The sequence below is a fragment of the Armigeres subalbatus genome, unplaced genomic scaffold (assembly GCF_024139115.2).
Source record: "Armigeres subalbatus isolate Guangzhou_Male unplaced genomic scaffold, GZ_Asu_2 Contig857, whole genome shotgun sequence".
Taxonomy (NCBI): domain Eukaryota; kingdom Metazoa; phylum Arthropoda; class Insecta; order Diptera; family Culicidae; genus Armigeres; species Armigeres subalbatus.
In genome coordinates this window covers 1,437,031-1,452,777 of record NW_026943653.1, presented here as the reverse complement: position 1 = coordinate 1,452,777, position 15,747 = coordinate 1,437,031, and the positions used below count along the sequence as shown (strand labels likewise).

Sequence of the window (15,747 nt, the reverse complement as noted above, 5' to 3'; positions counted from 1 at the left end):
CCGATATAGTAATCGTCACGTTGAAAATTTAAGTCAGAAGTGTAAACGTATTGCCTAGTGTCATACAACGAAGATTCGCCTCGGCCCGGGGATGCGTTGAGTATAACGAAAATGATCGATTTTGGGACTTAAAGTAAAGTTTCAACAGTTCTTTCCATAAAATCTAGCACAGAAATAGTTAGTTAGATATAAGTAAACTTTATTATAGTAAATATAACCGGACTCCCTAAATGACATTTCCAACGTCAAAAGATGAAACTGATCTGCAAAAATATCTCACCCTCCCGTCGATTCCAAACCTATGCCCTACCCGACTAGCTAACATCAATAAATACACGAAACAAGATCAACAGAACTAACCACCAACTCCCACCTTCTAATAGAAGAACAATTCCGGGAAATTATTCTCGTAGATCGGTCGCTGCTGGTTCATCTTGCTGTTTGCACCATCCACCACCGACGACCCAGTCACCATCAACTGGCTGCTGCAGCTGATTTGCCGCTCGGCGGACAACGAGTTGAAGATCTCGTTTAGCTTGTTCTGTAGGACGTCGTGCTGTGGTTCCGTTCGGCGGACCAAATCCTCGAACGCCGTTTCGCGGAACGTTCGTACGATGGCTGCCTGCTTTTCTCGGGCTTCCCTCTTGTTGGCCTCTGTCGGTTCCGCTAGGACCCGCTTCATAGATTCGAAATTGAAATCAACCGGGAGGCTACGCTTCTGCACCCCGGGCGAGCTGCTAACCGATTCCACGTCGTTGTAGTTAGCTTCCACGATGCTGTTGCGCGCGGCACCTGAAATGCGAACGAAGTTGTTGAGAGTGTTGGAAAATGGCACTGTTAGCGCAAGGTACTTACTGGTGTCGACCCACGAGTGGCGATGCGCGGACATATCGGTTTGATTCAGTGCATAGGGAGTTCCCGTCTGGACACGGTTATGCTCTAAACCAGCCTGCTGGAGGCATTCCGCCACGGCGAGCTTATCTATCATCAAGTGCGGTTGGTTCGTGTTGAGAGTGCTCGGAGCCGGTTTGTCGTTGTCCATCAAGGGAGGCAACAGATAGGTGGCGTCCTCCATTCGAGATTGGATAACTTTCTCGGCATACTCGACGAGTGGCCCGATACCGGTGCAACGACCAATCAGGGCCAGTACTGAAATGGCAATGCTGTGCAGATTGCAGCGATGTTTGGGTGAAAGCTCTACTTCAGTAAGCGCCACCTGCTGGACACTGGGAAACATAAAGATAGGGTTTTTATAAATCAGACAGTGGTCGGTCATAGATAAAAACAATTTTACCTCAGTACAAACAGCAGGAACTCCTGCACCGTTTCGTTACATGCCATCTCCACTACCATCAAGCCCGCTGTGTTATACGAAGACTTCAGCACTTCCACGTTATTCTCCTGGGACATTCCATCCAAAATTGCCTGCAGTATGTTCGATCCGTATTTGTGCGTGAAGAGAATGTCCGAGCGCGATGCTTGTTCCACAGTCAAGGTGGGATAATTGTTGACCGAGATCACATTGAGCAGATGCTGATTCTGATGGCGATCAAGCAGCTGCTGAAATATTTGCATTACAATAACCCGAATAGCAACGGAAGAAGCGCGAGCCATTTTGAGTAGCGGTTGAAGGAATGATACGGGGAAAGCTTTTTCGAACGATACCGTTCGGTATTGAGTTCCAACTTTTAGTAGAGATTTTAGGAGAATGTTTTGTAGGAGTTGATCGCCTTTATTCTTCTTAGACGGATCCGGAACGGTATTCATGATGAAGAGCATAATTTCGATCTTTTGATAATCGGGATGATGATTGGCAAACTCTCCGAGTGCATTGATGAGAGCTTCCTGGTATTGGGTCTCCTCGGGAGAAGATTCGTGTTGTGTGCTAACCGATGTTTTTAGATGCGTCAAGAGATTGTTGATGATATCCAAGGCGGATGGTCCAACACTTTCACCGGCCGCGATGGCGATGATCTTGGAGAGAACAACCGCCAATGATGTTCGTGTCTTTGGAGATGATGCCAAATTCTGATCCAGATGGGACATCAAAGTCTCTACGACCGTGTAGGAATACTGTGGCTGAATCGAGATCATTACAATCCGGAAGGTATCGATCGCGAATCGATTCGGCACCCACAGCTTGTGATTATCCAAATGCGTCAAAAGCGGCTTCAGTACTGCTCTAATATGTCCAAAAGAAGCCCTAGAAACTAACTCCCTTAGCACTGCTTCTGCTAAAACCGGAGGCGTTGAAGGAGTTGCCTCCTGATCCACCAGTTTACTTCCACTCACTGATTGCATATTGAACAGCAGTGACGGAACGATTTTTTCCATATGTTGCTTCTCCCAAATATTCTCAACCAAATCGTCCGACACCGTTTTTCTGATCACACCCTGCAGCCCCTTAATTCCAGCCATCCGAATACTGTCCCTCAGCTCTAAGTCATCGCTGTTTCCGTAGCACATTGAACTAAACTTCGAAATAAAGAAATCGTACCGCCTATGGTAGGAAGGCGTATCCTCCTCGATATTTGCGAACCGCACAAACGAATTCGTCGCCATGATTTGCAACGTTGGGTTCATGTCCTCCATCAGCTTTTGCACCATCCGGAGAAAACTCTCCACGAAAAGATTCAAAATCTGTGCGTGACAAGCCATCAGCAGTAGGTCCATCGCTTCCATTGCGATCTCCACAAACTTGTACCGCTTTCGGTTGATATCCTTCGAAGCCCGCTGATACAGGTACTCCCCGATTCGGTCCAGCTTCTCCGGCGATCGGAGCGAATAAAACGTCAACTTTTCCATATTGGACTTCACCAGACCGTCCTCCGGGTTGACCGGAAAAATGTTGTCCACCAGTCGTTTGTAGCGAGGCCGCAAGGCCGAACAGCAACCGCAACAACCTGGAGGCAAAGTAGATTAGGGACAATAGATTAGTAATGAAGTGGAAAAGACGGATTAAGCAGCGTATATTTTTCGAAAGTTAAATAGACCTTCACTGCCGTGAATCGCATATTTGTCCCATATGCATAGGAAACCCAGCAAAGGTGGGACAGATATGCGATTCACGGCAGTTCAAGTCTAAGACCAAAGATCAATATATTTTCTAGTGGATGAAAATTTGGTTTCCGTTCTTTGTCAAAAAAACTAAACTTGCAACACCCATCTGCCACCCTACATGGATTTTTTTAAATTTAACGATTGTAATATAATAACATAATATTATGCACAATCGAATAAGTACTGTTTTCAAAATAATATTTCCGTATCGTTCTTAATGCCAACATGGCCGAGGCAGTCTGAAGAAAAAAAAATCAACACTTTTCATATCTCATACGAACCCATCATTTTGCGGTGTCAATCCTACAATTTGATTGTTTTCAAAAGAAGAATATCACAAATGCAGGAATAGAAACACTAAACGTATAATTTGGATGGGATTTGGACAATTTAAAACATTTTTCCTGCAGCACTTTGACGACAAACTTTAAAATTACAAAAAATTACTCATATTGCATTTTATCCGTCACAAAATATGCCAAAATGACTTCGTATACGGAACGAATAGGAAAGTGGAACATAATAAAATCAGCTGTTTGGAACCAGCAGGGCTGGAATAAAGCTAAACAGGCGACGAATGCAGGGGTGGGTGATGATTCAAGTCAAGCTTAAGGTGAAGGTTGGTTTAAATGAATTATTGGCAGCGGCTGGTTTTCAACCCTCTGGTTTTCTCAAAATTTGAAACTTTTCATGAGAAAGTATTTGGTACCGGTTATGAAGGACCGGTGTCCGCTACTACGCTTACCAAATATTTTTACGATGAAGATGCTTAATTTTGAGAAATCGAGCCTTAGATGCCTATCGCCATACCACCTTTTTGTTATGGCGAGGCAATTTTTATGCACACTTTTGTTTTGGACATTTATTCGTATTTATCCGGTTTAAAACCGAAGAAGCAATGATGTTTTCCTTGGAAAATAATTGCAAGCAGCTTCCTTTCCATTACACCAATGGGAGGAAGGTTCTAGTGCACATGTCCGTGGCGGGAGGAAATACTCGATACATGCAGGTGTACGACTTGCCTCCGGAGGCAACAGATCACGACCTTTCTTCAGTTATGTCGAAATTCGGGAAAGTGACACGAATAGTGCGTGAGCGATTTCCAGCCGAGTTCCAGCTGGACATGTTCACTGGTGTGCGTGAGCTGTACATTAACGTCGAGCAGGATATCCCTAAGGTGGTTTACTTCCAACACCGAAAAGGTAGAATCAGTTACGACGGTATGAAAACAAAGTGTTTCAGCTGCAAATCGGTTACGCATTTGAAAAAAGTGTGTCCGGTGGTAAAGAAGCGACGGGATGAAAATATAATTGAACAGAAGGCAGAGATGAAGCTCGGTAGCGTTGTGCTGGAGGAAACAAAAGAAGTCGCAACAGCAACCGATACGCTTCATGATGGACCTAGAGGTGCTATACAGCACAGCGAAAAATCGAAAGAGAAAGCGAAAAGAACAAAAAAAGAAGCGACTACAAGTACTGGATTTCAATACAGCAAAAACAAACAAACAAATATGTTCGTATTAACGATTGCACCCTAATACCGGTTCTAATACCGACGCAGAGTACACGAACTTTGTTCGCCAGTGACAGGCGTACTGCGCCCTTGGGTTTTCTACGTGGTTTTCTGCGAGGATTAAACGAATTCCGAAGGGCCCTTTTGCTTGTGATTGATACCAGGAAGTATTGGTATGGATTTGTATTGAATTGAGATAAATTTGCTCGTTCAATTCAACCAATTCGAATAACATTCAGTTACATCGGCTTCTACATTGAAGGATTTTGTTAACTCATAAATTGCTTTGTAAAAAATATTAGTAGGGCAATAACTGATTGGAGAAGAATGTTCTAAATATCTAGAAGTGTTCTACATATTACAAAATTATATGCACTACCGTTCATCGACCAAACCACTTCAGAGTTTGTTTTTATTGATTCAACTTTGTATATGCATAAGTACCAAACCGCCAACATGCTCAATCCAGCATGATCCGAATAGATCTGATGGCGATTTCATCCACCTTGCTAGGTTCAGTGATAACTTCAACCCATTCAAAGACTTACTTCAGAGTTGAATTTTCTTGATCCGTATAGGTCCGATGGCGATTCCGGATTTTAAATAGTTTTTTTTTTATTATTCGAAGAGGTCCGATAGCGATTTTAGCAAGTAGTAGTTACAAACAAAAGATATTTTAGTTACTAGATAAAAATTGTCGCTTCGGTTCCCTTTGTTCTGCTGTCCGGAACATGTGTGGTACATACCTGTCAAATCGTATGGATTTTCCTTCTTTGACATTTAGCTCCCCTATCATCGCCAGCAAAAGATGTTCCGGACAGCGACGACAGCGACAGTCTTTATCTAGTAACCAAAATATCTTTTCTCCAAACCATCGTCAGACCCACTTCAGTGTTAAATATCTCTTGATTTGAATAGGTCCGATAGTTGTTCCGAGCATTGATCGATTAATTTTAGAGTTGAATTTTAGATTTTATTTTAGAGTTGGATGATCTCGCACTGCATGGGTTCGGAGATTCGGTTTCTTTGACTCATGTCTTCTGTTAAATTTTCTAGCACGAGTATCTTTACCCTAGTAACATTTTTGTTTTATATTGGTTTTATAACACTCTTGTAGAGTAGATTATGGTCTTCAAGAGCGTTATAAAATTTAAAATGTTACTTGGGTATTGCACTAAAAATTTTGGATCCAGACTTTTTCATGCAAAAAATAATGATTTTTTGAAATAATAAGATGGCTGTAAAGAACTTTAAGTATTGAACTTCCAACGCGACTCTAAAAGGTTACTTGCAATAATTGCATCAAAAATCGACAAAAAAAAAAGATTTTTTCTGCAATCCACATGGACTTCGAATGATATTTGAAGCATCTTTAAATTACTAAACAAACCCATATTTACATCTTTTTGGAAAGATTCATATTGTTCTCCAAATGTATTTAGCATTAGCATTAGCATTTAGCAGTTCGCACAAATTCGTAGGTGGTACAAGCCAAGACTATTGTATGAGAGTAGCATCACTTTCATCCGTTACCACAGATATTGATTTGGGGGACTAATCACTAACTCTTAGATGGAAGCAATGTACTCTCCAATAGTCGAGATCTGTCCTGGCCACGTCCTTGCGAATGCTGAGGAAGGGGAAGGATGGTTTGTTGGACACCTACTTAAGAAAGATGCAGAGAACTCTACGACCTCTCATAGGTGCCACGGGAGGTTTTGGGATTGTGTGGAAGGTTATAACAGCAGGAATCGTTTTGGTATAACGTGAAACACAGAAAGAACTAAGATAGAAATACAAAGTAGGAAAGAGACGAGTCTGGAATTGAACCCACGACCTCCTGCTTATAAGCCAGAAGCGGTAGCCACTAGACCACCGAGCTCGTCTTATTGTTCTCCAAATGTATTTATGCATTTTAATCCCTTAGAAAAGGGAGCGCTCAATAAAGGTTTCGCCAAGGGCGCTGGGAATCCACGCCACGGCTCTGTTTATATCAAAAAGTTGGTTTATAATTTGATAAACTGTTTTGCGGCATACATTGCGATTGAATCGAAGAGTTTTGAAAAAAAATAAAGGAATTCCGGTGGAATTACGGGAGCCGAAGGAATGGAACATCTGGAAGATTTTTTGAATTTCTGAAAAACGATGGAATTCCTGGAGGAGCTTTTGAAAATATGCCTGAAAGATGACTTGATGACTAACTGAAATTAATCCTGGAGGTATTTCTTACGAAAAAAATATTTTCCTAGATGAAATTTCCGAAGCACCTCCTGAATTAAATTCTTGAGTATACCAGAAAAGTATTATGATAGATCAACTGTAATTACGATATTTTTTTGGGTTTTTCTTTTCGGCATGAAGTCTTAATTCCAGATTCAAAATAGTGTTTTATCTTACTACTGTTTGGATTTTCAAAGGAATTCCCGAATAAATTCCAAGAAGAATTCCAGAAGGGATTCCTTCAGATATTCCTGAAGAAATTCATGCAGGAGTTTCAGAAGTAATTTCCGAATGAATTCCTGTAGAGATTTAAGAATTTATATGAAAATTCCAAAAGGTATGGGTAATGAAATACATTTTGAAATTCCTCCAAGAATTTATTCTAAAATTTTACCAGAAAACCGTCCAGATATTCTTTCGAGAACTCTTCCGGGAATAATTTACAAAATTCCTCTAAGAGCTCAATTGGGTGCTCCTCAAGGTATTCCTCCCTTTTGTAAATTTCTTAAGAGATTCCTTTAGTAAAACAATGTAATATTCCTTTCAAAATTTCTGCAGGAATTATTCCGGACATTTTGTTGGAAGAATTCTAACGGAAACATTATTGAAGATTGAAATATGAAGTCCTAAAGGAATTTCCGGCGTAGTTTTTGAAGGAAATTCAAAACGATCTCCTGAAGGAATTTCGTAAGAAAATTCTAAAGATTTTTCAAAGAAATTCTCAAAAGGTTTTCTAAGAGCATCTCCACGGGAGTCCTCATTGCTATTCTTATTATAGCTCTCTCTGTCGAGTGCTATAATAGGATAGCGCCCCATCTTTCCACCGGTGGTTTCTATTTAAAGTATAGCGACTCAAAAACATAATGAGTTCTTACCGGGCGTTGCTAAAAGTATTCTTCTTTTCCTTCAATGACGCTACATTCTAACTGGAACTTGACCTGCTTTTCGACTTGCTATTCTTTTAGCATTTTTTATGTCTTTTTCCACGTGATTTTTTAAATCAAATTTAAGTTCATCACTGAGACATTTCCTCAGTTATTGATTACAAGTTTTTCTATGCCAGCCATTGCATGAGTATATATTGTGTTAGGCAAGCACGATAGATATACTATGCCCAGGAAGTCAATAATGTTTTCCAAACAAAAGCATCCTTGACTGGTTCGAGAAAAGAACTAGCCATCTACGGATTGGCAATCTACACTTTTGCCCGCAAGGCTAACAGGAGACCCGACGTAGTACTTAAATATATAACATAACTCTTTTTTGAACCGTTATTCTTTCTGGATTTTTTTTCCTTCCAGGTATTCCCCTCGACTATCGAATAAATTTCTCCTGAAGTTTCCACCAGCTTAGGGGCGCCGTTCACTAATTTCGTAAGCATTTTGTTTGGGTTTTTCAACCCAAAGATTCTAATGTAAGATTTTTTCCATACAAATATTTTTTTATTTATATGTAGCGTAAGAAAATGGAAGACCCCCTCCCCCAATAGAGCATTACGTAATTAGTGTACGACCCCTTACCTACCAGCAATTACTCTTCACAAAATCCTGCAGGAACGCATCCACATCTCCCGGATGTTTTCTGGAAGAAATTTTTAAACAATTCTGAGGTAATTGTTGGAAGAACTCCCTGCAAAGGTTTTTAAAAGAACTCAAAAATTTCAGGTGGATTTCCCGGGGAACTTTTCTAGGGATTCATGGATGAATTTTCAAAAAAATCTAGTCTTTATGAATAAACGAAAGAAAAGATAAACTTGCGGAACATTTTCTAGAGGAACTCTTGGGAGAACATACTGAAAATCGTTAAAGGATCTTTCTGAGTCCTTCCTGGAAGACCTCCTCCTCCTACTTGCGAACCTCCTACTTGTACCTGGGCACCCTCCACAGTAATTGTCCCTACCGCGTCATCCTGGGCTCTGGCGTGGTGGACCTCTTTTCCCGAGCAACTCGTGGGACCAAAATGGAAAACCAAGTCAATTCTTCAATTAGTGGTAGTACCCCGACAACCCCTTCGCAAGAGGTGGGTTGTTCAGGTTTCCGCCTAGGAGGCCAGAGGCAATAGTCGGCAGCTCAGTGCGCAGCGCCAGCGTGGGTCACTTAACCTTCATCTCGGCTAAAAAACGCCGGTAGGGGTTATTGACGGCCCATGGCTTGTGGAGGCGATGAACCGCAAACGCGATGGGCTTTCGGCCTTCGAGGTGGCGACGGAACAGCTGGACGCCATCATCGACTTTGCGTCATCGCAGCATAATATCAGTAAGGACCTCAAGAGGAGCTTGCAGAAACTTCGAAAGTCGATGGTGGACGCCAATCTGGAGAGGGCAGTCGGGACGGCCAAGTGTAAACCCGTGAAATCCGTGGAGTCGAGGTCTACCCAGACTGAGGCCCAAGGATTCGCGGACTCGGGCAAGGTCGAATCGACCGAAGGCGTGCCAGCGAAGACGGTGGTACCAAAGTCTACCCAGACTGAGGCTCAAGTATTTGCTGGTACGTTGGGGGTGACTGCTCCAACGGAGAAGAATAGGTTTGGGGCCCTCCTTGGCCGTCCGATAAGACACGCGGCTACAAAGCAAGACCATGCTGAGGGTGGCTGGGTTCGATTCCCGGTGCCGGTCTAGACAATTTTCGGATTGGAAATTGTTTCGACTTCCCTGGGCATAAAAGCCTCATGATATACGAATGCAAAAATGGTAATTTGGCTTAGAAACCTCGCAGTTAATAACTCGGGACCACTTTGCGATTTGGGCGTAACTTATTTTGTAAACAAACATTGGAAGGCGAATTCCTGCTAAAACAAGCTTTTCATGAGGAAAACACGGTATGCATACGATAGATTAAGCTTTCCTCTACCAGATAAGGGAATTAGTTCAGGATGAAAACGCTTGCATTCTCCGGAATTCATGAAGCAATGTTTGTTTACAAAATAAGTTACGCCCAAATCGCAAATCAGTCCCGAAATGTGGAAGTGCTTAATGAACACTAAGCTGCGAGGCGGCTCTGTCCCAGTGTGGGGATGTAATGCCAATAAGAAGAAGAAGAAGAAGAAGGCTTTAGCACAGACAAACAGACATAACACTAATCAAATTTCCATCGTTCACTGATTTACTGGTCGATTCAAATAATCATTAGTTGGCCAACCGATCACTCGTGGCGCGCGCATCGGATTTGCTCGAGTTTGACGTTTGCTCACTACCGCCATCTGGTTTGTGATTTGCCCAACTAACTGAAATCAACAGATGTCGTTAGTGCCTGAACGACGATGAATTTGATGAGTGAATGTTCAATGTGTTATGTCTGTTTGTCTGTGGTTTTAGGTTATAGTTGGTTGAGGTTGCAAATTGCATATTTGATGATAATTTATTTGGATGTAATCAGGAGGAAATTCACGGTATATATGGTTGCATATTAGTGAATATCGAACGCAAAAATCATTAAATTTGTAACTGCTATAACTTTCGATTCCCTAGATGAAATATTTTGAAATTTTCATAGCAGACGCCTGGATATTATATCTTTCGAAAGTCGAGTTCAGAATGGATGGACATTTTTTTTTCGTTAATAACCGTCTCAGGCACACCGTGTATATAGGGCCCGGAAATAGCGATAGGGACCCAGATGGGAAATTTTCGAAGGATTCCTAAAAGATTTTGCAGAAAATCTGTTTTTCTTTTTCTGAACAATTTCGATGAAATTAAATAGCAAGGAAAATTTGTTTTTATCTAGTGTCCCAGTTCAACTTCGCGAAGCAGTAATTGTAGTTCTAATTGATCAGCTATACTGTTTTTGTTTTGCAGGTTATTCCAAGAAGGAGGTTATCCAGGAATCCCTCAGAATGTTCCTTCAGTAATTATTCAGTATGTTCTTCAACTAGTTCCTCCAGAAAATCTCCCACAAGTTTCTCTTTTCTGTCGTTTATTTAAACATTTTTTGTTTTAGAAATTCATGTAGGATCTCTGGCAGATTTCTCCGGGAGTTCACAAAAATCTTTGTGTTCTTTTAAGAATCTTTAGCAGTTCTCCCAGAATAGTTTTAGGATTTATTCAAGAATCAAGATTTTTTCAAGATTTTTTTTATTGGAATTGCCCAATAATATCTTTGGTGGTTTCAATTGGAAACCTAACTTTTTCAAGAGAATTGTTTAGATTCTTTCGGATGTTGTTACATTTTTTTTTCTCTGCGACATCCTTCGGAGAAAAAAAAACTGTGGAAGCATTCCTGCAAGATTTTGTCAAGAGTTTCCTGTATGAAAACTGGTGGGAATTTCATGAGTTTTTTTTTTCGACTTCCAGGAGGAAGGAAAATTTACTTCCAGGAGGAAGGAAAAATTTACTACGACGGATCTCCAGCTACCCCTGCGAGCAAAAATCTAGAATTTTCTTCCGGAGATGGCGAGTTCTATTCCCGATTCGGTCAAGGATGTTTTCGAGTTGGCTCCTTGGGCATAGTTGTGACACAAAATACATACTCATGAAATGGCGGGCACAGAAAAGTTTTCAATTAATAACTGAGAAAATGCTAATAGAATACTAAGTTGAGCAGCTAGCCATGTTCCAGTTGGAATGTAGAGCCATTGAAGAAAAAAGACTACTTTTAGCAACGCGCGGTGAGAACTCAATAGTCGCTATACCTAAAACAGAAACCACCGGTGGGAAGATGGGGCGCTATCCTAAAATAGCGCTCGTGAGGGAGCGCTATAATAAGAATAGCGATGAGTACTCCCGTGGAGGTGCTCTAAGTCAGTAAAAATGATATTTTTGTGTTTGAAACATTTTAAGACATGTTTTGGGACAACGTTTGCTGCTGAAAAGGCAACATATCAGAACGAATGAACCATCAGCCCAAAACGCCAGGCCCATATATTACACTGAAATAATTTTGAACCATGAATTCAAATGTTGCACACATGATTTTTCACTATATGTAACTCCTTGATTATTCTCAAGTTTTACACGTTAATGCATGGTCAAGCTTTTCTTCACTTTGATGATGTTTAGTAAAAGAATGTAACGTGGATGGCATGTCATATAACTAATGTTTTCAGACTTGATAATTGTATGTGATTGTAATGGAATGCAAATTGGATATAAATGACTGTCATGTGCTTTGTCATGTGTATTTATTTAAATTAAATTCGGTTAATTTTTATTTAAAATGCATTACAATAAAAAAGGAGGACGGATTTAATTTCTAATTAAACGTTATGTGCATGGTTTTTTAAGCAATCATTTTATTGACCAATATTGGCAAAATAAATATGTACATTAGAGTGAAACCAGAGTAAATGCAACGGCCTACCAGAGTACGCGACGTGCGACTGTTATAACTGTCGAAGGTTGAGTCAAGTACCCTGCGGTGTTTTGCTAGTGCGTTTGAATCATATTATTCCGTACGTCACACAAGACCGAAAATGTCGGGGAAGCATTTTCCATCTATTTTGAACTTTCAAATAAAATAATGTTCCTTTCGAACTTTGAGTCGGAAGAAAAGCTGACGCGTTCAGTTTGATTAGCTTTATAGTTTCCTGAGAGAAAATCGAATATGTATTCATTTTAGGACCCAATTCGCGGCGATCGATCCATTATAAACATCACAACTTTCTTTAGGAATACCTTCGGACATTCCTCCGAAAATTTATTTAGAAACTCCTCAACACCTTCGTATTTATTTAGAAATTCTCTCGGGAATCTCTTCAAAAATTCATTTATAAAATCTATTACGAACCATTTAGAAATTACTTCAAAAGTCCCTCGATAAATTCATCTGAAAAAACCCTTCCGAAAATTCCTTCAGGATTGTTTTCATTCTTTAATAAATTTCAGGAAAAAATCTACCAACAAAATTTCCGGAGTAATCCCTGCATGAATTTTGTATGTTTTTACAAAATAAAAGGAAGTTCCGAAGAAATTTCTGGATAAATTAACAAAGATCTTTCCATTGGATTTTCCGAAGGATTTCCTGGAGGAAACTCAAAAGGAATCAATGGAAACAATATTCCTGGAGTAGAAAACAATTCTGAAGGATATTTAGAAGAAATTTTCAAATTCCTGGAATAAATTCAGAATTAATTGGATTCTGAAGCCCTACATCGTTTATGGTTGCAAACGATAGTGCAACGGTTAAGAATACATGAACCCATAAATTTTAATTGTTTGAGTGTTTAAGACATGTTTTGAGCAAAGCAACGTTTGAAAAGGCATCATATCAGAACGAATGCACCATCAGCCCAAAACGTCAGGCCCACCCGAGTAGACGAAAATAGCTCAATAATATCAAATGTTGATAAAATAGCAAAATGAGATATGGACATGATTGATATAAGAGATAAAAGATCAGACGACAATATCAATATTTTGCACTAAAATATCATGAGGATATCAAGATATGTTATTTGTAATAAGTGATCGATATCTAGTGCCATTAGTTTGTTCTTATCCATAGCATATTTTGGTATTTAAATGATATTTCGGAGCAAATGTTTGATATTGTTGCCTGTTCTTTTATCTCTTATATCAATCAAGTCCATATCATGTTTTGTTATTCTGTTCATGGCTTCTGCCCGGGCATATATTAAATGTCAAAGGTGCTATAGTGCGTTTGAATCATATTATTCCGTACATCAAACAAGATCAAAAATGTCGAGGAAGCATTTTTTAATTTTATAATAAATAATGTAGAGTGTGTGTAATTAAGAGCGGCGACACTGTCAGAATTGGATCAAAATTCATCTGGCATTCCCATACAAAATCGTGTTCCAATCGAGCAGGAGACCTGTCAATAGCGGCACATCTCGCCACTTTTAATTAGATACACTCTGAAATAATGTTCCTTTCGATTTTTGAGGATTTGCGTTCAGGATGATTAACATCATCGTTCCCAGAAACAAAATCGAATATCAATTCTTCATTTTAGGACCCAATCCTCGAAGAAATTTCCAAAGGAAAGCCTGAAAGATTTTCGGATAGATTTGGCGAAGAAATTCCAACATGAATTAACGATGGCATTTTCAATAGAATTTCCGGAAAAACCCGATTGGAAATTGCAAAAAAAAAATCCTAGAATTTCTTCTAAAATTCTTTCAAAAAAAGCTTAAAAAATACTTTGGAAATTTTTCCAGGATTAATCAAACTTCTAAGAAAATCAGTTGTTTTTCATTGTCCTATGAAATTGCGTATATAATTAATTTCCAAAGAAATAATCGATTTAATGGGTCTCGTGCCTTATTGTGCCCCACCTTAACACCGCCAGTGGTCTTAAATAAAAGATTGTGCACAATTATTGTTGTTTTTGATTACTTGGCTTAATAATCAAAAGCAAGCAAACCGTCTGGTGGTACAATTTTGATAAGAGTTTCAATACCGCCATCCGGGGTGACAATGGGTCTGGGGGGTGAGAATGGGTCATCGCTTCCACCAGCAGTCTGGAGGTCGTAAGAGCAAATTCGTTCAGAAAGGTCTCTTATATTTTAGTCTTCTTGCCCTCAGATGCATACAAGCATTTTGAGTGGTTGAAACAGTGACCCATTCTCACCCCCATTTGACCCATTGTCACCCCCGACGACGGTATATAAAGATTTACATCCATGAATTTGGTCAACCATTCGTTAATGCTGGAGCCATATACCCTACATTTATTTATTTTTCTGTAAAAACGAATCTATTATAAAAAGGTTACCACAAGATCACAACAATTGTGTGGAATAACAGCGTCTCAAACGTTCGTACGCTTCTCCTTCCAATGACTCTCGATTGTTATGCGTATGCACTGATTTGTTTTGGAAAGTTACGTAATTTCGGGCTCAAGGACGAACCGATAAGCTTCATGGGAAAGAAGTTCAACGATAAGCAAAGAGTAGTTAACTTACATCCTTCGGTGCACTTTTTCACAAACGAATCCAGAAATTCTGGCATCTCCACTGGTTCGAAGCAGCATCTTATCATCGACATTTTTATTTCTGTTTTGAGATCGTTGCACTTTATGAGCCTTTTAGATTGATTGAGAATTACTTATTCTGGATGAATTTTGTTTTAAAAGCGTTGTATTTATTTAATTTACATATTTAGACTATTGATTAGATCACTTGTATTAAGCATATCGATGGAAAAAAGAATGCAAATTTAATTAGGATTGGTCTATTTATAAACTTTAGGTAGACTTCAATATTAGAAAACAGAATTCGATTCTGAATTTGTTAGAAGCCCAACGATTTTAGAATAACACATCTAACACTATTAAATTATCTTACAAACTATGAACATATTTCACTATTTTAACTTGAATTTCATTATTTGGGAAAACACTCAGATTTCAACTTTTCCTTCCATGACACACTTGTTTCACCGAAAAGTTCTGCTTAGAAGTGGCAAATTTCCACCCACTTCCGATTCCACGTCATGCGCAGTTCGGCATGGTTCGTTTCCAGCCCGGTCGGTTATCATTCATTGACTGAACGTAGACAACAAACACAACAGACGACACGATTTCACATCACAGAAGTATAGATAGATAGGTGCTACCTTGCAATCTCTGGGGATTTACCATCTAGTAATTTGATTTCGTACTGATGATGGCGAAGAAAATCAAAACAAACAATGCGTAAAGAGTGCGTACAGCGACCCCCAAATTAATGTGGAGCTGTTTGTCGCGTGTTATCAGCTTATTCACCACAAACATACGCTCCCGTTGATACGCGAGAGATCGTGAGCGGCAGACCATATTCACCACACCACCACACACGATGGTCGGCACAGTACCTCCGAAACGGGCGCTAATGGAGCATGGCATTGAAAGCGGTAAGCCAACTGCAACGCCAGAGGAATCCTCTGCTGCAAAACAATGCGAATGGCCTTCCTTTTTGATTTGAAGAGGCTCTCGATGTTTGAGTTTATGAATGAATACACGCTGATTGGATTGGTACGTGGAACCTTTGCTTACAGCTGATCTACCTTGGTGGCAAAGG

General features: G+C 39.9%; 1 protein-coding gene across 2 annotated transcripts; it reads right to left on the bottom strand.

The window, feature by feature from the left end:
* Positions 1 to 178: 178 nt before the first annotated feature.
* On the bottom strand, positions 179 to 15,304 carry LOC134204717 (protein EFR3 homolog cmp44E-like). Of its 2 annotated transcripts, none has more exons than XM_062679492.1 (4): positions 14,653 to 15,304; positions 1,295 to 2,903; positions 856 to 1,226; positions 179 to 792 (listed from the first exon to the last, which is right to left on the bottom strand). In XM_062679492.1, the coding sequence occupies exons 1-4, from the start codon at positions 14,732 to 14,734 to the stop codon at positions 377 to 379; spliced, it is 2,478 nt and encodes an 825-aa protein (XP_062535476.1). In that variant the 5' UTR covers positions 14,735 to 15,304; the 3' UTR covers positions 179 to 376. The 2 variants fall into 2 exon arrangements, with proteins under 2 accessions (XP_062535476.1, XP_062535477.1); XM_062679493.1 differs by lacking the exon at positions 14,653 to 15,304 and adding an exon at positions 3,342 to 3,542.
* Between the last annotated feature and the right edge of the window lie 443 nt (positions 15,305 to 15,747).